Below are 25201 nucleotides of genomic sequence, written 5' to 3'. Positions count from 1 at the left end.
CTTTGTTATATCAACCAAAAATAGTTCTCCTTCATTACACTTCTTTCCTTTCAAATTGGTCTCTGTGATGTGGAGACACACGCTGAACCCACCACACCCATTCCTGTGGAGTGCGGGCTTGCACAAGTCCAGGGCTGGGAGCTCTAGCCTCAGCTCAGAGGCTAGCCTCAGTTAGCCTCACCTCAGCTCTAACTGCAGCTCAGTTGCTGACGCGGTGACCTCAGGCCAGTTTTGTAGATCCTCTCTGTGTCTCAGGGTGGTAGTAACTATCCCAACTAGCTCAGCAACTCTTATATAAACAAAATGAGTTAATTACATATTTTAGGGGTACAAAGCATTTGTCTGTTTACTATGCTATTATCTAAGGGACTGTGGGAATTATGCTGTGGCTCGGAGCATACATTTATCATCAAAAATTTAGGGAGCCAAGTGTTTTCACTTATTTCTACATGAGAGAAGGCTGTTAGGGTTTACTTTAAGAATCCTGGATGCACTATTATCATTGTCAGAATTTGAGTAGTACAAGGCAATAGACAGAAATATGCCTTAGAAGGGGCAGGGAAGGATTGGCAGGATCTAGAACTCTTTTCTTTCAATATATTCCTTTAGAAATTATCTACTCAATCTCTGTGCCAGTCTCCTACATGCTGTGATCACAGTCCTGATAGCCATACAGTTATATGTATAGATTAATACAGATGCAAACACACAAATGTTATGTGTACATCATAGTATGTATGTGAAATAAACATATGTCTATCTATATATGGGCTTCCCTGGTGGTTCACTGGTAAAGAATCCACCTGCAAACGCAGGAGACCTGGGTTCAACTCCTGGCTTGGGAAGATCTTTTGGAGAAGGAAATGGCAAGCCACTCTAGTATTCTTGTCCAGGAAATCCATGGACAGAGGATCCTGATGGGCTACAGTCCATAGGGTTGCAGAGTCAGACATAACTTAGTGCCTAAAGAACAACACCTATATACACATCTCTACCTAGATATTCATCTCTGTAGTTATCGTTATGCAAGTGTGCATGCATACTCAGTCGCTCAGACGTGTCTGAATCTTTGCCAATAGAATTTTAGCATGGAGTCCATTCTATGGGCTCTGTCCATAGAATTTTCTCTTTTGGATGCTCCCCTATCCTGTTACAGAGGCAGGCTACGGTGTGATTAAGACCTATGCCTCCTCCTTTTACAGCCTGAGATTTAATCTAGATCATCATTGTTGGATTGCTCAATCGATGTAGTTGCTTAGAGCAAGGGGAAGACTTTACAAAGAATACAACCTGAATGTTGAGAAGAACCAGTCAAATCAAATCTTAGTCATTCAGCAACTGTGGTCAAAGGCTATTTTCCTTCTTTCCAGTTTTTCAGATACTTCTGCTATTGTGTAAGTAACTAATTCCACGTGACAGGGAAATGAGGGCATAAGCAAGGGAAATTCATTATGTAAATACGTAAAAAGTGTAAGACTGCAGTAAGAGGTGACCATGGGCTGGGATTAGATGTGTCTGTTTTCTAAAATGAATTTCCTCCTCCTCCTGGCTTCTTTCTCTGGTTCTGTGAAGTGAGCAGGGGCAGGGCTGTGATCCTATGAGTCACACTTGAGCCACCAATGGCATTTCAGCTTTTGATCAATGAAGCTTATAGGCAAAGTCCAGTCCCGAAATAAATGCAAAGACTGCTTTATCTGAAGAAAGTCTGGACGGCTGTAATTCCTGTGAGAGAATATGAGAATATGATGGAGAAGACATTCATTCATAGGTACTGTCCAACTCTTATTTGTAGGTATAATGGCAGAAACAGGAGGGAGAACCATAGACCCATCAGGGATTTTCAAATGGTGCCACCCCGTAGGGGATGAAAATGAGTTTTATTGGGGCATGAAAAAAATACTTTTAAAATGAAATAGTCACATAGAATAAATATAATAACTAGAAAATATCATAGTACAATGGATGCAGTACAAATAAGCATTGTTTATGAAACTTGTGATATGTGTGTGTATACATGTGTGTGTGTGCCCTGAAATGAGATTTAATATGATCTTACTGTGTGTCTCAGGCAAAAGAAGTTTGGGAAGTGTTGCCATAATTTAGCTCTTTGCCACATACTTTTGGCATTCTATGTTTGCAAAACAAACTAAAATTCTGGCCACTCAACAGTGACCTTCTCTAAAGAATATACTCTTGCCCTTTATGGCAATGTTTCTAAACTACTTCAACATGAGGCGATTAAAAACCTGAGGTGGAATAAGCTGCCTAAGAAAGCAAAAGGGAGATTTAGAAGGAAGCCTCACCTGCTTCAGGGAGACAGGATACCAGATAATGCATATATGCGTGTGTGTGTGCGTGCATGCGTGTGTGTGTGTGTGTGTGTGTGTGTGTGTGTGTGTGTCTGAGAGAGATTTAGAGACCAGAATTCATTAGAGGGCATCAGAAAAAAAAACCTGTTTCTTAGGGTAAACAGCTGTAAAACCTCACTACACCTGCTGCTGCTGCTGCAACAACTGCTAAGCCATTAATGCGAGATCCCTGATATGACTCAAATGAAAAATTCATCTGAGAGTTAGGAACCAGGAGTTCTATCCTGCTTCACCTAGTTCAGTTCTTTTCTTTGGGGAGGACAGTTGTTTCTGATTTCTAATAGAACCTACGATGGAACATCCTGGAAACCCAGAAAAGGGCAGCTGTCTAGAACATAAGCTATTCTGGAAAAGTACTGAGGAGGAAGCTAGGTATGCAGAGCAATGTCATGTTTATTTGATTCAACATGTGACTGTTTTTCCTGTCCTCTCTTATAGGCTCCTCGCTTTGTTTCCAAATGCCATAGCTCATAAATTACTGCTGATGTGGATGTTCATATTAGCTTTCTGGGTCATTTCCTTCTCTCTCAAAGACCATACAAAGGTAGGTATTGTTTCCTTTTTCAGCATTTCAGAAAAGGTCACAATGGAATGTTGGAATGTTCACTGGGATTAACGCAAGAATTAAATGTTAAAAGCATGTAATCTTAGCAATAGATGTGGGTGAGAGGATCCTTTTTTTTTTTTTTTTTACTTTACAATATTGTATTGGTTCTGCCACACATCAACGTGAATCCACCACGGGCGTACACATGTTCCCCATCCTGAACCCACCCCCCGCCACCTCCCTCCCTGTACCATCTCAAGGTCATCCTTTGTTAAGCAGTAATTCCTTTAACAATATGCATTCTATTATTCTTATTTTTTGAGTGACAGGTAGATTGCAGCCCCTATGTAGTGTTTGGCACTGCTAACCATTCTGCCTAAGCATTTTCTCCAACCTTGGCCTCTGAGCCTCCAATCCAATTATCTCCATGTCAGTCCTTGCCTTTTTCAGTTTTTTTTCCCCCCAATTCTTTACATCAGTTCAGTTCAGTCACTCAGTTGTGTCCGACTCTTTCCAATCCCATGAATCACAGCACGCCAGACCTCCTTGTCCATCACCAACTCCCAGAATTCATCCAAACTCATGTGCATCGAGTCGGTGATGCCATCCAGCCATCTCATCCTCTGTCGTCCCCTTTTCCTCCTGCCCACAATCCCTCCCAGCCTCAGGGTCTTTTCCAATGAATCAACTCTTCACATGAGGTGGCCAAAGTACTGGAGTTTCAGCTTTAGCATCATTCCTTCCAAAGAACACCCAGGACTGATCTCCTTTAGAATGGACTGGTTGGATCTCCTTGCAGTCCAAGGGACTCAAAAGTCTTCTCCAACACCACAGTTCAAAAGCATCAATTCTTCAGCGCTCAGCTTTCTTCACAGTCCAACTCTCATATCCATATGTGACTACTGGAAAAACCATAGCCTTGCCTAGATGGACCTTTGTTAGCAAAGTAATGTCTCTGCTTTTGAATATGACATCTAGATTGGTCATAACTTTCCTTCCAAGGAGTAAGCGTCTTTTAATTTCATGGCTGCAGTCACCATCTGCAGTGATTTTGGAGCCCCAAAAATAAAATCTGACATTGTTTCCACTGTTTCCCTATCTATTTCCCATGAAGTGATGGGACCAGATGCCATGGTTTTAGTTTTCTGAATGTTGAGCTTTAAGCCAATTTTTTCACTCTCCTCTTTCACTTTCTTCAAGAGGCTTTTGAGTTCCTCTTCACTTTCTGCCATAAGGGTGGTGTCATCTGCATATCTGAGGTTATTGATATTTCTCCTGGCAACCTTGATTCCAGCTTGTGCTTCTTCCAGCCCAGCGTTTCTCATGATGTACTCTGCATATAAGTTAAATAAGCAGGGTGATAATATACAGCTTTGACGTACTCTTTTTCCTATTTGAAACCAGTCTGTTGTTCCATGTCCAGTTCTAACTGTTGCTTCCTGACTTGCATATAGGTTTCTCAAGAGGAAGGTCAGGTGATCTGGTATTCCCATCTCTTTCAGAATTTTCCTCAGTTTATTATGATCCACACAGTCAAAGGCTTTGGCATAGTTAATAAAGCAGAAATAGATGTTTTTTGGAACTCTCTTGCTTTTTCGATGATCCAGTGGATGTTGGCAATTTGATCTCTGGTCCCTCTGCCTTATCTAAATTCCAGCTTGAACATCTGGAAGTTCACGGTTCACATATTGCTGAAGCCTGGCTTGGAGAATTTTGAGCATTACTTTACTAGCGTGTGAGATGAGTGCAATTGTGCGGTAGTTTGAACATTCTTTGGCATTGCCTTTCTTTGGGATTGGAATGAAAACTGACCTTTTCTAGTCCTGTGGCCACTGCTGAGTTTTCCAAATTTGCTGGCATATTGAGTGTAGCACTTTCACATCATTTTTCAGGATTTGAAATAGCTCAACTGGAATTCCTTACCTCCACTAGCTTTGTTCATAGTGATGCTTTTAAGGCCACTTGACTTCACATTCCAGGATGTCTGGCTCTAGGTAAGTGATCACATCGTCATGATTATCTGGGTCGTGAAGATCTTTTTTGTACAGTTCTTCTATGTATTCTTGCCATCTCTTCTTAATATCTTCTGCTTCTGTTAAGTCCATACCATTTCTGTCCTTTATTGAGCCTATCTTTGCATGAAATGTTCCCTTGGTATCTCTAATTTTCTTGAAGAGGTCTCTAGTCTTTCCCATTCTATTGTTTTCCTCTATTTCTTTGCACTGATTGCTGAGGAAGGCTTTCTTATCTATCCTTGCTATTCTTTGGAACTCTGCATTCAGATGTTTATATTTTTTCTTTTCTCCTTTGCTTTTCACTTCTCTTCTTTTCACAGCTATTTGTAAGGCCTCCTCAGACAGCCATTTTCTTTTTTGCATTTCTTTTCCATGGGGATGGTCTTGATCCCTGTCTTCTGTACAATGTCACGAACCTCTGTCCGTAGTTCTTCAGGTACTCTGTCTATCAGATCTAGTCCCTTAAACCTATTTCTCACTTCCACTGTATAATCATAAGGGATTTGATTTAGGTCATACCTGAATGACCTACTTTACTTTTCCCTACTTTCTTCAATTTCAGTCTGAATTTGGCAATAAGTTCATGATCTGAGCCACAGTCAGCTCCCAGTCTTGTTTTTGCTGACTGTATAGAGCTTCTCCATCTTTGGCTGCAAAGAACATAATCAATCTGATTTCGGTGTTGACCATCTGGTGATATCCATATGTAGAATCTTCTCTTGTGTTGTTGGAAGAGGGTGTTTACTATGACCAGTGCATTCTCTTGGCAAAAGTCTGTTATCCTTTGCCCTGCTTCATTCCGTACTCCAAGGCCAAATTTGCCTGTTACTCCAGGTGTTTCTTGACTTCCTACTTTTGCATTCCAGTCCCCTATAATGAAAAGGACATCTTTTTTGGATGTTAGTTCTAAAAGGTCTTGTAGGTCTTCACAGAACCGTTCAACTTCAGGTTTTTCAGCCTTACTGCTTGGGGCATAGGCTTGGATCATCATGATATTGAATGGTTTGCCTTGGAAATGAACAGAGATCATTCTGTTGTTTTTGAGATTGCATCCAAATACTGCATTTCGGACTCTTTTGTTGAGCATGATGGCCACTCCATTTCTTCTGAGGGATTCCTGCCTGCAGTAGTAGATATAATGGTCATCTGAGTTAAATTCACCCGTTCCAGTCCATTTAGCCACTGATTCCTAGAATGTCGACATTCACTCTTGTCATCTCTTGTTTGACCACTTCCAATTTGCCTTGACTCATGGACCTAACATTCCAGGTTCCTATGCAATATTGCTCTTTACAGCATTGGACCTTGCTTCTATCACCAGTCACATTCACAACTGGGTATTGTTTTTGCTTTGGCTCCATCCCTTCATTCTTTCTGGAGTTATTTCTCCATTGATATCCAGTAGCATATTGGGCACCTACTGACCTGGGGAGTTCCTCTTTCAGTATCCTATCATTTTGCCTTTTCATACTGTTCATGGGGTTCTCAAGGCAAGAATACTGAAGTGGTTTGCCATTCCCTTCTCCAGTGGACCACATTCTGTCAGACCTCTCCACCATGACCCCTCCGTCTTGAGTGGCCCCAGACGGCACGGCTTGGTTTCATTGAGTTAGACAAGGCTGTGGTCTGTGTGATTAGATTGGCTAGTTTTCTGTGAGTATGGTTTCAGGTCTGCCCTCTGATGCCCTCTTGCAAAACCTACCGTCTTACTTGGGTTTCTCTTACCTTGGACGTGGGGTGTCTCTTCATAGCTGCTCTTTACTTTGGATGATGTTGCCCCTCCTGACCTTGAACGTGGAGTAGTTCCTCTCGGCCCTCCTACACGCACACAGCCTGGCACTCTCGGTCGCCACCCCTGACCTTGGGCGTGGGGTAGCTCCTCTCCGCGGCACTTCTGCGTGGTCTGTTGCAATTCTTTACATAGTTCAGTTCATGTTTCTTGATTTTCCTTTTCCTCAGTCTTTTTAAGAACTGATTTTGCTTTACTTTTTCCTCTTCTCAACCATTCAGTACAAATCTGATCTTTCAAAAATTCTGTTTTCATCATCTTCTTGTCCTGATCAAAAACTTTCACCAATGGCTTTCAGAGGGTAGTGCTGAAGAGATCAACTCCTTAACCATTCAAGCGTCTTCTAAATTTGAGCCGAGCTTCTTTTCAAAGTTATCTATTCCACCTTGGTCTAATACAGACCCTCACCTCCAAATGAGAAGGACCACAAATCTAGGATGTTCAGACAATGATGGAAACTGGTAAACTGTAGAGCTCTCAAACCACAGCTCAGAAACTTCCTCTCTGTGAACCCTGTCTGTAAATATGTGTCTTCTAGATTTCTTCCATCTCTCTGTGAACCCTCTCTGTAAATATGTGTCTTCTAGATTTCTTCCATCAATCTTCTTCTTGTTCATGCTTGTACTCTTTAATTCATATGCTCAGGTCCCATCCACAAATATTTGTGTTTCTTAAAGTGAGGCCTGGACAATCTACACTGAAATGCCCATGTTTGTGCATGTGTGTGTAAAATGCAGATTCCTGAGCCCTACTCCAAAGTTGCTAAAAACAAATCTCTGGACTTGAGCCTAAAATGAAGTTTTGAAAAATCTAATCAGAAAAGATACAAGTACACCAATGTTCATAACAGCACTGTCTACAACAGCCAAGACATGGAAGCAACCTAAGTGTCCATCAACAGAGGAATGGATAAAGAAGATGTGGAATACATACTCAGTGGGATATTACCCAGCCATATAAAAGAATGAAATAAGGCCATTTGCAGCAACATGGATGGAGCTAGAGTTTATCATACTAAGTTCACTTCAGCAAGTCAGAGAAAGACAAATGTTGTATGATATCACTTATTTGTGGAATATAATAAATGATACAAGTGAGGTTATTTTCAGAACAGAAATAGACTCACAGACTTGGAAAACAATCTTATGGTTACTAAAGGGAAAGTAGGGATGGGGGAGGGGTAAATTAGGAGTTTAGGATTAACAGATACACACTACTGTATACAAAATAGAGGGACCTTGGTGATCCAGTGGTTCAGACTCTGATTCCACAACAGGGAACTGATTTCTGCTTGGGGAGCTAAAGATAGCACATGCTGTGCAGCACAGCCCCCCCGCCAAATAGAAAAACAGCAGGACCTACTATATAGAACAGGGAACTTTATTCAATATCTTGTAATAACCTATAATGAAAAAGAATCTGAAAAAGAATATATATATATATATATATATATATATATATATATATATATATATAAATGAATAACTTTACTTTAGACCAGAAGACAACTGTACCCCAATAAAAATGAACAGAATGATAAAGTTTCAACAAGTCCCCCAGCTGATTCTCACACTCACTGAAGTTTGAGAATCACTGCCTTTGTATTTCCAGATCTGAGATCTTTTCTGTGCCTCACTCTTGAATTCATTCCTTGGTTATCTGCACCTCAGTTTCACTAGTGTTACCAACACAGAGAAAAGCACACAGAGGTTATCTTCTTCCTTGCCTCCCTCCTTGGCAAAACAGAATCATATGGAAACAAATTCTCTGTGCTTTCTCCTATGTCTCCTGTGTTGCCTCAGCCCATTAGTCAACTAAACCAATTCTCTCTGCACAAGCAATCAGTCACGAATCTCCTAAATTCTACCTCCTGTTTCTCTTGTATCTATCCTTTTATCTCCATCCCCAGAGTCTTGATTTAGTCAAGTCCTTTGTCATTTCTCATCTATGGTGTTGAAATAGTCCCCTCATTAATTTCCCTGCCTCCAGTCTCAGCCTGATCCAATCATTCATTCAACAAACCTTTGTTGGGTATAGATTGTGTGTCAGGGCTGAACTGGGTATTAGGGATACAGAAATATAGGACATAATCTTTGTGTTCAAGATCCTGAGATTGTATTTCTAAAAGAAAAATGCCATGCTCCCAACTTCAGGGGAAACATGGCGGGGTTCAGACTTCCTGGCTCAGTGTCTTAGTCAGGGTTTTTTATGAAAGGATTTAGGACCTTTCATAAAAAAGGATCTAGGTATTCTTGCACTGGCCAATTCCTCTGCTTATTCTTCCTCCAAGTTTTCATGTAGCTAGTGCTCTGCCTTCAGGTCTTTGCTCAAATGTCATCTTTATTTAGCACTAGAAATGACCCCCACCCCACCACTTAGCATTTCCCTTACTCTGACTTTAAAAAATAACGATAATACTTTTCACTTTCTAAAATACTATATAATTTATTTATTTACTCTGTTCATTGATTATTGTCTCTCTTGGCCTGCTGTAAGGTGACCTCCATAAGAGAAGGATTTTTATCATTATTTATTTGTTGGTATATCCCAAGTGCCCAGAACAGTGGTTGGCACATAGTAGGTGCTTAACAAATAAATTTCTTTAAATTACAAAATGAGGACTGCTCAGTGGTCTTGGTGAGATATAATGGTGACCTGAAATAAGGTATAACAATGAGGATGGAAAAAAGTCAAGGAATTTGAGTTAGAATTGACAGGAATAAATTGACTGTGGGGCAAGGGTGAGGATGTGGAATTAAGTAGGAATTATTCCAGATAACAACTGCCCAGCTGGTGATGCCATTCGTTGAAGTATAGAATAGAGTAAGAGAAATAGTTTTGGAAGAAAAAAGACAAGTTTAGATATGAACAGTCTATGTTGGAGGTGCTTTTAGGTCATCTAAAGGGAGAAGTTGCTTCAGTAGACTTGAATATACAAAGCTGAAGCTAAGAAAGATGTTGTTTAGAAAAATGGATTTAGTGGCACCCCACTCCAGTACTCTTGCCTGGCAAATCCCATGGATGGAGGAGCCTGGTAGGCTGCAGTCCATGGGGTCGCTAAGAATCAGACACGACTGAGCAACTTCACTTTCACTTTTCACTTTCATGCTTTGGAGAAGGAAATGGCAACCCACTGCAGTGCTCTTGCCTGGAGAATCCCAGGGACGGGGGAGCCTGATGGGCTGCTGTCTATGGGGTCGCACAGAGTTGGACACGATTGAAGCGACTTAGCAGCAGCAGCAGAATATAAATGGCAGCTTAGCTTATTGATGTGGGTGACAATTCCTTGGGTGAGCTACAGAGTGAAAAGGAAAGGGCCTACTATACAGCACAAGAAACTCTACTCAGTACTCTGTAATGGTCTATATGGGAAAAGAACCTAAGAAACAGTTCAGTTCAGTTCAGTCGCTCAGTCATGTCCGACTCTTTGCAACCCCATGAACCGCAGCATGCCAGGCCTCCCTGTCCATCACCAACTCCCGGAGTTTACCCAAACTCATGTCCATTGAGTCGGTGATGCCATCCAGCCATCTCATCCTTTGTCGTCCCCTTCTCCTCCCGCCCTCAATCTTTCCCAGCATCAGGGTCTTTTCAAATGAGTCAGCTCTGGATATATGTATATGTATAACTGATTCACTTTGCTGTACACCTGAAACTAACACAATGTAAATCTACTATACCGCAATACAAATTTAAGAAAAGAAAAAAAAAATGTTGCTAAAGCTATTGCCCCAAGGAACAAAAAGAGCACTGGTCTGTGAAGTGAGTGGGAGGAGAGAAAGAGACTGACAAGAACTCCCGAGAAGTTTAACTGGGTAGGTTTAGGGAATAAGCAAAAGTTTTAGTATAGCAGTTCTTTGTATAATATGGGAGATACGTGAATACATTTAAATTCCTATGGAAAGAAGTTAACAGAAGTAAATAGGAAGTAGAGGAAAAAAATGTGGGGAAAAAAAATTAAGTAGGGAAGGGTAACAGAAAGTTGAATTGCTATATGACTACTTAAAAAAATTTATTTGGATTAAAATTTTTTTTAATTAATTAATTTATTTTTGGCTGTACTGGGTTTTTGTTACTGTGTGGGCTTTTCTCTGTCTGAGGTGAGCGGTGGCTGCTCTCTAGTTGCAGTACATGGGCTTCTCATCATGGTGGCTTCTCTTCTTGCTGAGCATGGGCTCTGGGACATGTGGATTTCAGGGCTCAGTAGCTGCAGGTCCCTGGGCTCTAGGGCACAGGCTTAGTTGTGGCGCATGGGCTAAGCTGCCCTGCGGCATGTGGGATCTTCCTGGAACAGGGATCAAACATGTCTCCTGCATTGGCGGGTGGATTCTTTACCACTGAGCCACCAGGGAAGCACTGGATCTTTTTTTTTAAAATAAGAATTAAAAAAAAAAATTTATTTATTTGGCTGTACCAAGTCTTCGTTGTGGTATGCAGGATCTTGGATTTAGTTCCCTGACCAGGAATCGAACCCACGCCCCTGCATTGGGAGAAAGGAGTCTTAGCCTCTAGACCACCAGGAAGTCCCTGACGACTTTTTTAGATTTTTAAAGTTTAGGAACAAAAAAATTCAGTTATTGGAGGAGTTGCCTCCTGGATGTTGAGGGCTGCTTGGAGGTTATCAGGATTTTTAATGATGAAGACTATATAAGCCAATTTCTTCAAAATTTTCAGTCAATGAGTTGAATAGAAGCTACCAATCATTAGAACATGATGGATGATAGGAGGATTATGTAGTGATATTAGTGAAATTTGGTTAGACATATCTTAGAAGACTCTAAAATCTTTCAGAAGATCTTAGAGTCTTCTGAAAAATACAGTATATATTAGGGCCTATATATGGGAAATATAAATGCATTTAAATTAAGTATTTATATTTAATATGCATTTGTATTTACTCTATATTTATCTCTAATATACACTTGAAAAAAAATATATATCCTTAATATTTATATTTGAAATAAGTATCTTTGAAACAGGTTGTCAAAGGAATGAGGCAACTGGGTAGGAGAAATTGAGTGCTGAATCCTGATCCCCGCCCTACTACTACTATCTATCTTAAAGAGACATTCCCCTTTCTATGACTCATTTTAAGGGTCAGGCACAAAATTGTTTTCCCTAGCTCATATTTATGGCTCATATATTATGTGATTTCACTACACAATATTCTTCAAACAATGGAGGAAGGGAGAATAAAGGATAATGGATTAAGAAGGGGTGGGAATGGGAGGGACTAAGTGTGACTAAAAAGGGCTATATGAAGGAGGCAGATGGTGATGGAAATATTCTGTATCTTGATTATCTGAGTGTTAGTCTCTCAGTCATGTCCTACTCTTTGTGACCCTATGACTGTAGCCTGACAGGCTCCTCTGTCCATCAATTCTCCAGGCAAGAATACTGGAGTTGTTAGCCATTCCCTTCTCCAGGGGATCTTCCTGACCTGGGATCCAACCTAGGTCTCCTGTATTGCAGGCAGGTTCTTTAATATCTGAGCCACCAGGGGAGCCCCATCTTGATTATATTCAGTGTCAATATGCTGGTTGTGACATTTTACTACAGTTTTACAAGGTGCTATTGTTGAAACTGGGTAAAGGATACATGAGGTCTCTCTGTTATTCTTATTTTTTTGTATTTACTTTATTCTATTGTTATTTTTATATATGTGTGAATTTACAGTTGTCTAAAAATAGTTTTTGTTCGCTCACTGCTATACTACTGTTCAGATTAAACATCTCATTGCAACCTGAATCTTGCCCGAAGTGCATATCCCTTAAGAGTAGATCCTCATGAGGTACTTAGATTGCCTTTATCAGTTATTGTTGTTGTTTAGTAGCTAAGATGTGCCCAGTTCTTTGTGAGTCCATGGACGGTAGCCCCCCAAGGCTCCTTTGTCCGTGGGATTTCCCAGGCAAAAATGCTGGAGTGCCATTTTCCTACTCCAGGAGATGTCCCAGACTCAGGGATCAAACCCACGTCTCCTGCCTGTCAGGCAGATTCTTTACCACTGAGCCACCTGGGCCTTGTTCAAATGCTCCTGCCTGATTCAGGTGCTACAGGAGTTATAGGGAAACATGTTAAGTTTCTCATGCAGGCTACGAAACCTTCTTCTTGCCCCATTTGCCTGGCTGAAGGGCCAAAAGTAGGGATTCCATAGAGTGGGCAGAGAAGACAAAGCTCAAAAGGGTTATCCCACAAAGCGGAGGTTAGCCCGTGTCACTCTTACCCTAAATAGCATGCTAAAGGCTTGGGGGAATTGAACTACAGGCTGGACATTGCCCAGGTCCCAGGGTGGCCACTGGATGTTAGATGCATGGGACAGATTCAAACAGTACAGGCAAAGGCTTACAGAACTGAACAGACCTTGAAACTAGGGCTTGTAAAAAGTAGGTTGGAAGTTATGGGTTTACCCTAACTAGGTTTGATTGCCTGGTTAAAAAAAAAATCAACATTATCTTTAGGGTTTAACAAGACCCGAACCTCATAGCACAATAGTTAAAATATCCAGTATCTGAGCCAAAACGATTTAGCATATGAGGAACCCGGAAAACTGTAACTTTCAGGAGAATAAGCAAAGTTACTAACTCTTAGACACATAGCTGTTGAAGTCATCAAAAACTTTAAGACAGTAGTTATAACTGTATTATAACCACTGCTGTGACATATTATCACCAACTTGGTGGCTTACACCATACAAATGTATTTTATGTTAGGTTTCTTGAGGTCAAAATTCCAGAATGAGGTTCAACTGGGCTAAAGTCAAGGTGTTGACAGTATGTACACCTTTCTGGACACTCTGTGGGAGAGTACATGCCCTTGCCTTTTCTAGCTTCTAGAATTTGTCTGCTTTTCTTGGCTCCTCCATCAGTGAAAGCCAGCAACTTTGGGCCAAGTTCTTCTTAGCCGGCTGTCTGGTCCTCCCTCCTTTGCCTTCCTCCTTTTTTTTTTTTTTTTTCCCCTGTTTTACTTTTGAGGACCCTTGTTACATTTGGCCCACCTAGGTAATTCAATATAATGCAGTATTCCCTATTTTAAGGTCAGCTGATTAGCAACTTTAATTGCATCTTTGATTTTAATCTTGAGATGCAATCATCCTGGGTGGACCCTAAAGCCCATGACAAGTGTCCTTTTAAAAGAGAAGAAGGGAGAGGATGCACAAGGGGAAGGTGAATCTGATGGCAGAGATGGCAGTGATGCTTCTGTAGGCCAAGAATACCAAGGACTGCCAGCATCCACCAGAAGCTAGGAGAGAGGCATGGAGTATACGCTCCTTCAGAACCCCCAGAAGGAATCGTATCTGTTGACATCTTGATTTTAGAATTCTGGCCTTCATAACTGTGAGAGAATACATTTATGTTGTTTTAAGCCACCAAATTAGTGACAATTTGTAATGGCAGCCCTAGGAATCTAAAACAGTCAGCAAAAATATAGAAGAACTAAAGAATACAATTAACTGAATCTGTTTGACATTTACAGAACATTTCACCCAGCAATAGCAGAATATATATTTTCAGTGCACATAAAACATTCACCAAGATAGAACATATCTAAAGTCATAAAATAAACCTTAATAGACTTTAAAGTGACTGAAATTACACAAAGTTTGTTCTCTGACCATAATGAAATTATACTGGAAATCAGTAACAGAACAATAACTGGTAAATCTCTCAGCATTTGGAAATTAAGTGACACAATTCTCCATAATCCATGAATCAAAGAATAAGCTTCAAGGGACATGAGAGAACATTTTGAACTAAACAAAAATGGCAATATAACATTAATATTTGTTGTGTTTCCAGTACAGCTAAGGTAGTAGAGTGAAATTTATAAGTGAAAGAAGAGCAATGCAGGAGTCAACAACTATACTTTTGAATTTGTTCTTTTTTTCTTTCATGTATAACTCATTTATAAATTAAGTGGTTATTTTAAAAAAGAAGAAAGGTACAAAATCAATAATCTAATTTCCACCTTAAAGAACAAGAAGAGAAAGCAGAAATAAGGAAATAATGAATATTACAGTAGAAATCATTAAAATTGGAAACAAATACAATGGAGAAAATCAATAGAACAAAAGTTGGTTCTTTAAAATGATTAATAGAATTGATCAAACTTTAGCCAAACTGATATTGAAAAAAGAAAGAGTAGGTATAAATAACCAATATTAGCATTGGCAAAAGAGACATTATTAAGGAAATTACAGACATTAAAGATAATAATGGAAAACCACAAGCTACTCTATGAATGTAAATTTGGCAACTTAGATAAAATGGATGAATACCTTAATGACATAAACTACCAAAAGTCACCAAGAATAAATAGATGTTCTGAATAGTTAAAACTCTTCCAAAATAGAAACATCTAGGCCCAGATAGTCATTTTACATGGTAAAATTCTATCACATACTTAAAAAATAAAGAACACTAATTTTACGCAGTCTCTTTTTCTAAAGGATAGAAGAGAAAGGAAAATCCCTAAATTATGTTATTAGGCCAACATTATACTGATGCCCAAAGAGTACAAGGAAATAAAATAACAGACCAATATGCTTTATGAACATAGGCGCAAACATCCTCAACAAAATATTAACAAATCAAACCTAGCAATATAGAACAAGACTAATAGACCATAACTAACTGGATTTTATCCCAGGAATACAATTGCTGGTTTAATGTTTTTAAAAATCAATCAAAATATTCAACCATGTCAACAGGCTACAGAAGAAAAAAATACTTGATCATATCAATTTATACAGAAAACATTTGATAAGATTCACATGTCATTTATGACAAAACCTTTAGCAAGCTAGGAATGAAAGAGAACCTCTTTAACCCATTAAAGTACATCCATAGCAAATATAGAGCTAACATAATTCTTAATGGTGAAAAGGATTCTTAATCCCCGAGACTGTAAAGAAGGCAAGGATGTCCATTTTCACCACTTCTGTTTAACATCATACTGGAAGGGCTGGCCATTGTAGCAAGAGAAGAAAGAGGAAGTAAAGCACATACACTGGAAATGAGGGGATAAAACCGAACCTATTTGCTCTATTTGTCCCAGGTGACTTGATCGGCCACATAGAAAATCCTGAAGAGCCGACAAAAATGCTCCCAGAACTATTACGTAATTTTATCAAGGTCATAGGCTATAAGGGTAACACAAAATTCAGTTTTTTTCTGTACACCATAATTTTAGCAGTGAAAAATCAGATATAAAAACCCACATAATGCTATTTCAGTTCAGTTCAGTCGCTCAGTCGTGTCAGACTCTTTGTGACCCCATGAACCGCAGCACGCCAGGCCTCCCTGTCCATCGCCAACTCCTGGAGTCCACCCAAACCACGTCCATTGAGTCGGGATGCCATCCAACCATCTCATCCTCTGTCGTCCCTTTCTCCTCCTGCCTTCAATCTTTCCCAGCATCAGGGTCTTTTCAAATGAGTCAGCTCTTTGCATCAGGTGGCCAAAGTATTAGTTTCAGCTTCAGCATCAGTCCCTCCAATGAATATTCCGGACTGATCTCCTTTAGGATGGACTGGTTGGATCTCCTTGCAGTCCAAGGGACTCTCAAGAGTCTTCTCCAACACCACAGTTCAAAAGCATCAATCTACATAATGCCATTTACAAGCGATTAAAAAATGAAATCCTGAGATAAAATCCCAACCAAATAAGGCAGAATTTATAGTCTGAAACTTTAAAATACTGAAAAAAATATTATATACATAAAAATGTTCATACAGTGTTGAACACATACAGTGTTCATGGATTGGAAGACTCAATATAACTGTCATCAAACTATAGATTTAACATGATTTGAAACAAAATCTTCACAGGAATTTTTGTTGATCTAGATAAGATAATTCTAAAATTTATATGGAAAAGCAAAGGAAGTAGCACAGACAAAGCAAGTTTTAAAAAGAAGAATAGAGTTGGAAGCCACACTAAAATAATTCAAGACTCATTATAAAGATACAGTAGTTGACACAGTACAGAATTAATGAAGGAATAGACACAAAGGTGAGTAAAACAGAATAGAAAGTCCAGGAATGTAGCCACACAAATAAGGTGACCTGACTTTTGAGGAATGTAGAAAGGAAGTTCAATGGAAAAATGATAGTTTTATAATGTGGTTAGAATCATCAGCCATCTGTATGGTAATAAAATGAATATCAACCTAAACCTCACAAATTATACAAAAATTAACTCAAGTGGATCATAAAGTGTTAAACCCATAAAAGTTTTAAGGAAGCAAATTATCTTAACCTCCTGTGGTTAGTCAGATTTCTTAGATACAATGCTAAAAACATGATCCATAAAATTAAAAAAATAATAATATGGGACTTCATCAAAGTTAAAACATTTTTCTTTCCAAAAGATACTGTTGAGAGAATGAAATGACAAGGAAAGGAATGGGAGAAAATATTTGCAAATTATACATTCAACAAAGCACTTGTATCTATAAAATACAGTGAACACTTGATTAACATGAGTTTGAACAGCACAGGTCCACTTACATGTGGATTGTTTTCAACAATAAACATGCCAGTTCTACAGGATCTGCCGCTGATTGAATCCATGGATGTGGAATCAAGTGTATGGAGGAGTTGCATTTACTGTTTGTAAATGACTATGAGTTATACTTCTAGTATACCTGACACATAGTGTAAGTAGAGCTGACTGTAAGTTATACTCGGATTTTTGACTGTGTGGAGAGTTGGTCCCCCAACCTCCACATTGTCCATGGGACAATTGTATAAAAAGAACTCTCAAAATTCAACAGTAAGAAAGCAAATAATTCAATTAAAAATTAGGCCCCCAAACTTGAATAGATCCTTCACCAAAAAGATATAATGGATGGCAAGTAAGCAAAATAAAAATATATAATCCATGTGATTTGGCACTAAAGACATCCAAATTAAAACTCTGATGAGCTGATCCTATGTACCTACTAGAATGGCAAAAAAAAAAAAAAAATACAAAAAATGAAAACTCTGCAATTTCAACTGCTGGTAAAGACATGGCACTTTCATTGCTGGTGAGAATGTCAAAAATACACATGTTCTAGAAAACAATTTGGTTGTTTCTGGTAAAGTTAAAGATGCACTTACCATACACCTTTATAATTCCTACTCTTAGGTATTTTTTTGTGGGGCAGGTCTCTCAATTGTAGAACTCTCAACTGGGCCAGTAATTATTTGTTGTTGGGGGCTGTCCTGTGCATTGTCAGAAGACACACCTTGACCTCTACCCACTAGATGTTAGCAGCAACATTTCAGCCTCCTCACCCCCCAACACTGCTTCAGTTGTGACAATGTCCCTCAGAGACATTCAGAAAAGCACCATGAAAAAGATGCTCAGCATCACTAATTAGCTGAGAAATGCAAATCAAAACTATGAGTTATTACCCCACACTGATCAGAAAGGCCATCACCAATAAAACCATGAATAAACACAACTTGACCCTGAGTAATCAATGGAAAGTCCACTCTGGAAGTCCCAAGAAGAGTTAGTTCCAATTCTTCAAAATCTTCCACAATACCTTTATCATTTATTAGCCTAGACTCTTCTTTTATTTAGTTGTTATTGGGATCTTTATATCATAAGAACTATTGGATATTTGTTTTTGTAAAGAAATCAGGAAGCATGATTGCATAGTTAAAATTAATGAAGACCATTGATGAAAGTGATAGAGGAGAGTGAAAAAGTTGGCTTAAAGCTCAATATTCAGAAAATGAAGATCATGACATCTGGTCCCATCACTTCATGGGAAATAGATGGGGAAACAGTGTCAGACTTTATTTCTTTTTGGCTCCAAAATCACTGCAGATGGTGACTGCAGCCATGAAATTAAAAGATGCTTACTCCTTGGAAGGAAAGTTATGACCAACCTAGATATCATATTGAAAAGCAGAGACATTACTTTGCCAACAAAGGTCCGTCTAGTCAAGGCTATGGTTTTTCCTGTGGTCATGTATGGATGTGAGAGTTGGACTGTGAAGAAGGCTGAGCACCGAAGAATTGATGCTTTTGAACTGTGGTTGTTGGAGAAGACTCTTGAGAGTCCCTTGGACTGCCAGGAGATCCAACCAGTCCATTCTGAAGATCAGCCCTGGGATTTCTTTGGAAAGAATGATGCTAAAGCTGAAACTCCAGTACTTTGGCCACCTCATGTGAAGAGTTGACTCATTGGAAAAGACTCTGATGCTGGGAGGGATTGGGGGCAGGAGGAGAAGGGGACGACAGAGGATGAGATGGCTGGATGGCATCACTGACTCAATGGACGTGAGTCTCAGTGAACTCCAGGAGTTGGTGATGGACAGGGAGGCCTGGCGTGCTGCGATTCATGGGGGTGCAAAGAGTTGGACACGACTGAGCGACTGAACTGAACTGATTGTCAGAAAGAAGGAAACCAAGATGGCTGATTCTCCTTATTAGTTTGTTCCCCTGAGCTCCTCCAAGTCCTTTAAATATTTAGGTTAGAATTTTTGGTTTTTTTTCTTTTCTTTTTTGACACTAATTGCCTTCTTGACTCAAAGAATTGTTCTTTTTTTTTTTTTGTAATAACTTTATATATTTATTTATTTTTTGGGGTTGTTTTTATTTTTATTTTTATTTTTTTTTAAATTTTATTAATAATTCAATGCCATTCTCCCAAATCTTCCAACCCTCTCCCTCTCCCACAGAGTCCATAAGACTGTTCTATACATCAGTGTCTCTTTTGCTGTCTCGTATACAGGGTTATCGTTACCATCTTTCTAAATTCCATATATATGTGTTAGTATACTGTATTGGTGTTTTTCCTTCTGGCTTACTTCACTCTGTATAATAGGCTCCAGTTTCATCCACCTCATTAGAACTGATTCAAATGTATTCTTTTTAATGGCTGAGTAATACTCCATTGTGTATAGGTACCATAGCTTTCTTATCCATTCATCTGCTGATGGACATCTAGGTTGCTTCCATGTCCTGGCTATTATAAACAGTGCTGCGATGAACATTGGGGTACACGTGTCTCTTTCCCTTCTGGTTTCCTCAGTGTGTATGCCCAGCAGTGGGATTGCTGGAACATAAGGCAGTTCTATTTCCAGGTTTTTAAGGAATCTCCACACTGTTCTCCATAGTGGCTGTACTAGTTTGCATTCCCACCAACAGTGTAAGAGGGTTCCCTTTTCTCCACACCCTCTCCAGCATTTATTATTTGTAGACTTTTGGATCGCAGCCATTCTGACTGGTGTGAAATGGTACCTCATAGTGGTTTTGATTTGCATTTCTCTGATTATGAGTGATGTTGAGCATCTTTTCATGTGTTTGTTAGCCCTCTGTATGTCTTCTTTGGAGAAATGTCTATTTAGATCTTTGGCCCATTTTTTGATTGGGTCATTTATTTTTCTGGAGTTGAGCTGTAGGAGTTGCTTGTATATTTTTGAGATTAGTTGTTTGTCGGTTGCTTCATTTGCTATTATTTTCTCCCATTCTGAAGGCTGTCTTTTCACCTTGCTAATAGTTTCCTTTGATGTGCAGAAGCTTTTAAGTTTAATTAGGTCCCATTTGTTTATTTTTGCTTTTATTTCCGATATTCTGGGAGGTGGGTCATAGAGGATCCTGCTGTGATGTATGTCAGAGAGTGTTTTGCCTATGTTCTCCTCTAGGAGTTTTATAGTTTCTGGTCTTACGTTGAGATCTTTAATCCATTTTGAGTTTATTTTTGTATATGGTGTTAGAAAGTGTTCTAGTTTCATTCTTTTACAAGTGGTTGACCAGATTTCCCAGCACCGCTTGTTAAAGAGATTGTCTTTAATCCATTGTATATTCTTGCCTCCTTTGTCAAAGATAAGGTGTCCATATGTGCGTGGATTTATCTCTGGGCTTTCTATTTTGTTCCATTGATCTATATTTCTGTCTTTGTGCCAGTACCATACTGTCCTGATAACTGTGGCTTTGTAGTAGAGCCTGAAGTCATGTAGGTTGATTCCTCCAGTTCCATTTTTCTTTCTCAAGATCGCTTTGGCTATTCGAGGTTTTTTGTATTTCCATACAAATTGTGAAATTATTTGTTCTAGCTCTGTGAAGAATACTGTTGGTAGCTTGATAGGGATTGCATTGAATCTATAAATTGCTTTGGGTAGTATACTCATTTTCACAGTATTGATTCTTCCAATCCATGAACATGGTATATTTCTCCATCTATTAGTGTCCTCTTTGATTTCTTTCACCAGTGTTTTATAGTTTTCTATATATAGGTCTTTAGTTTCTTTAGGTAGATATATTCCTAAGTATTTTATTCTTTTCGTTGCAATGGTGAATGGAATTGTTTCCTTAATTTCTCTTTCTGTTTTCTCATTATTAGTGTATAGGAATGCAAGGGATTTCTGTGTGTTGATTTTGTATCCTGCAACTTTACTATAATCATTGATTAGTTCTAGTAATTTTCTAGTGGAGTCTTTAGGGTTTTCTATGTAGAGGATCATGTCATCTGCAAATAGTGAGAGTTTTACTTCTTCTTTTCCAATTTGGATTCCTTTTATTTCTTTTTCTGCTCTGATTGCTGTGGCCAAAACTTCCAAAACTATGTTGAATAGTAATGGTGAAAGTGGGCACCCTTGTCTTGTTCCTGACTTTAGAGGAAATGCTTTCAATTTTTCACCATTGAGGATAATGTTTGCTGTGGGTTTGTCATATATAGCTTTTATTATGTTGAGGTATGTTCCTTCTATTCCTGCTTTCTGGAGAGTTTTTATCATAAATGGGTGTTGAATTTTGTCAAAGGCTTTCTTTGCATCTATTGAGATAATCATATGGTTTTTATTTTTCAATTTGTTAATGTGGTGTATTACATTGATTGATTTGCGGATATTGAAGAATCCTTGCATCCCTGGGATAAAGCCCACTTGGTCATTGTGTATGATCTTTTTAATGTGTTTATGGATTCGGATTGCTAGAATTTTGTTAAGGATTTTTGCATCTATGTTCATCAGTGATATTGGCCTGTAGTTTTCTTTTTTTGTGGGATCTTTGTCAGGTTTTGGTATTAGGGTGATGGTGGCCTCATAGAATGAGTTTGGAAGTTTACCTTCCTCTGCAATTTTCTGGAAGAGTTTGAGCAGGATAGGTGTTAGCTCTTCTCTAAATTTTTGGTAGAATTCAGCTGTGAAGCCATCTGGACCGGGGCTTTTGTTTGCTGGAAGATTTTTGATTACAGTTTCAATTTCCGTGCTTGTGATGGGTCTGTTAAGGTTTTCTATTTCTTCCTGGTCGAGTTTTGGAAAGTTGTACTTTTCTAAGAATTTGTCCATTTCTTCCTCGTTGTCCATTTTATTGGCATATAATTGCTGATAGTAGTCTCTTATGATCCTTTGTATTTCTGTGTTGTCTGTTGTGATCTCTCCATTTTCGTTTCTAATTTTATTGATTTGATTTTTCTCCCTTTGTTTCTTGATGAGTCTGGCTAATGGTTTGTCAATTTTATTTATCCTTTCAAAGAACCAGCTTTTGGCTTTGTTGATTTTTGCTATGGTCTCTTTTGTTTCTTTTGCATTTATTTCTGCTCTAATTTTTAAGATTTCTTTCCTTCTACTAACCCTGGGGTTCTTCATTTCTTCCTTTTCTAGTTGTTTTAGGTGTAGAGTTAGGTTATTTATTTGACTTTTTTCTTGTTTCTTGAGGTGTGCCTGTATTGCTATGAACTTTCCCCTTAGGACTGCTTTTACTGTGTCCCACAGGTTTTGGGTTGTTGTGTTTTCATTTTCATTCGTTTCTATGCAAATTTTGATTTCTTTTTTGATTTCTTTTGTGATTTGTTGGTTATTCAGCAGCGTGTTGTTCAGCCTCCATATGTTGGAATTCTTAATAGTTTTTCTCCTGTAATTGAGATCTAATCTTACTGCATTGTGGTCAGAAAAGATGCTTGGAATGATTTCTATTTTTTGGAGTTTACCAAGGCTAGCTTTATGGCCCAGGATGTGATCTATCCTGGAGAAGGTTCCATGTGCACTTGAGAAAAAGGTGAAATTCATTGTTTTGGGATGAAATGTCCTATAGATATCAATTAGGTCTAACTGGTCTATTGTACTGTTTAAAGTTTGTGTTTCCTTGTTAATTTTCTGTTTAGTTGATCTATCCATAGGTGTGAGTGGGGTATTAAAGTCTCCCACTATTATTGTGTTATTATTAATTTCTCCTTTCATACTTGTTAGCAATTGTCTTACATACTGCGGTGCTCCTGTGTTGGGTGCATATATATTTATAATTGTTATATCTTCTTCTTGGATTGATCCTTTGATCATTATGTAGTGACCTTCTTTGTCTCTTTTCACAGCCTTTGTTTTAAAGTCTATTTTATCTGATATGAGTATTGCTACTCCTGCTTTCTTTTGGTCCCTATTTGCATGGAAAATCTTTTTCCAACCCTTCACTTTCAGTCTGTATGTGTCCCCTGTTTTGAGGTGGGTCTCCTGTAGACAACATATGTAGGGGTCTTGTTTTTGTATCCATTCAGCCAGTCTTTGTCTTTTGGTTGGGGCATTCAACCCATTTACGTTTAAGGTAATTACTGATAAGTATGATCCCATTGCCATTTACTTTATTGTTTGGGGTTCGAATTTATACACCATTTTTGTGTTTCCTGTCTAGAGAATATCCTTTAGTATTTGTTGGAGAGCTGGTTTGGTGGTGCAGAATTCTCTCAGCTTTTGCTTGTCTGAAAAGCTTTTGATTTCTCCTTCATACTTGAATGAAATCCTTGCTGGGTACAATAATCTGGGCTGTAGGTTATTTTCTTTCATCACTTTAAGTATGTCTTGCCATTCCCTCCTGGCTTGAAGAGTTTCTATTGAAAGATCAGCTGTTATCCTTATGGGAATTCCCTTGTGTGTTATTTGTTGTTTTTCCCTTGCTGCTTTTAATATTTGTTCTTTGTGTTTGATCTTTGTTAATTTGATTAATATGTGTCTTGGGGTGTTTCGCCTTGGGTTTATCCTGTTTGGGATTCTCTGGGTTTCTTGGACTTGGGTGATTATTTCCTTCCCCAGTTTAGGGAAGTTTTCAACTATTTCCTCAAGTATTTTCTCATGGTCTTTCTTTTTGTCTTCTTCTTCTGGAACCCCTATGATTCGAATGTTGTAGCGTTTAATATTGTCCTGGAGGTCTCTGAGATTGTCCTCATTTCTTTTAATTCGTTTTTCTTTTATTCTCTCTGATTCATTTATTTCTACCATTCTATCTTCTAATTCACTAATCCTATCTTCTGCCTCTGTTATTCTACTATTTGCTGCCTCCAGAGTGTTTTTAATTTCATTTATTGCATTATTCATTATATATTGACTCTTTTTTATTTCTTCTAGGTCCTTGTTAAACCTTTCTTGTATCTTCTCAATCCTTGTCTCCAAGCTATTTATCTGTGATTCCATTTTAATTTCAAGATTTTGGATCAATTTCACTATCATTATTTGGAATTCTTTATCAGGTAGTTTCCCTATCTCTTCCTCTTTTGTTTGGTTTGGTGGGCATTTATCCTGTTCCTTTATCTGCTGGCTATTCCTCTGTCTCTTCATCTTGTTTAAATTGCTGAGTTTGGGGTGTCCTTTCTGTATTCTGGCAGTTTGTGAAGTTCTCTTTATTGTGGCTTTTCCTCGCTGTGTGTGGGTTTGTACAGGTGGCTTGTCAAGGTTTCCTGGTTAGGGAAGCTTGTGTCGGTGTTCTGATGGGTGTAGCTGTATTTCTTCTCTTTGTTCAGTTGCGCTATGGGGAGGGAGGGAGGGATGCTGCAAACAAATAACACTGGCATGCGCTCGCACTGCCTCAGCCACACTGAGTCTGCCCCCGCTCACGGCGCGTGTAGCCTCCATGCCCACACTGCTCGGGCTCTAGGTTGTTCTGCTGGGAACAATCCGAGGCTGGCTCTGGGTTGCATGTACCTCCCAGGTCCAAGCCGCTCAGGTTCAGGCACTCGGGTAGTCCTCAGAGGCGCAGACTCAGTTGGGCCTGAGTTTTGTTGCTCTTCCCAGGTCCGAGCAGCTCAAGTGATGAGGTGTTTGGCGAGCGCCAGTGCTGCGACTTATCGCCTCCCCGCCACTTGGTTATCTGGGTGTAAAACCGGCGTACCTTCTCAGGCAGATGTGAACCGTCCAGACCCCCAAGAAGTTTTAGTTAGCAAAGAAGCCTGCTTACAGGTTTATAGATAATGTCTCTCTGGGGCTGCGATTGCCCCCTTCCGGCTCTGGCTGCCTATCACCGGAGGGGGAAGGTCTGCAGCCAGCTATCTCTGTTCAATTCTTTGTTCCGTGCGCAGGCCTGGCGGTGTCTTAGGTTGGGGCTGGCTTTTCGCTTGGTAGATATCCCACAGTCTGGTTTGCTAGCCCAAATTATTTCGCTCAGATAGCGCTCAGGGTATTCAGGCCAGATTCTTACTCTAAGCGATGCAGCCCGCGCTGCGTCTCCCTGCCCAGCCCCAGCTTGCTAATGGCGCGTGCAGGTGTCTGCGCTGCTTCTCC

The 25201-nt window shown here is 39.3% G+C and overlaps 1 protein-coding gene across 1 annotated transcript in view; it reads left to right on the top strand.

The window, feature by feature from the left end:
* Nucleotides 1-1661: 1661 nt before the first annotated feature.
* NXPE2 (neurexophilin and PC-esterase domain family member 2) overlaps nt 1662-25201 on the top strand; it is a 38445-nt gene continuing 14905 nt past the window's right edge. Inside the window, exons 1-2 of the mRNA XM_027563675.1 lie at nt 1662-1768; nt 2808-2913. Coding sequence (XP_027419476.1) covers nt 1677-1768; nt 2808-2913 — 198 coding nt within the window. The 5' untranslated portion in view covers nt 1662-1676. The remainder of the gene's footprint in view (nt 1769-2807; nt 2914-25201) is intronic.

The sequence above is a fragment of the Bos indicus x Bos taurus genome, chromosome 15 (genome assembly GCF_003369695.1).
Source record: "Bos indicus x Bos taurus breed Angus x Brahman F1 hybrid chromosome 15, Bos_hybrid_MaternalHap_v2.0, whole genome shotgun sequence".
NCBI lineage: Eukaryota > Metazoa > Chordata > Mammalia > Artiodactyla > Bovidae > Bos > Bos indicus x Bos taurus.
This window is presented reverse-complemented; position numbering and strand designations above follow the sequence as displayed.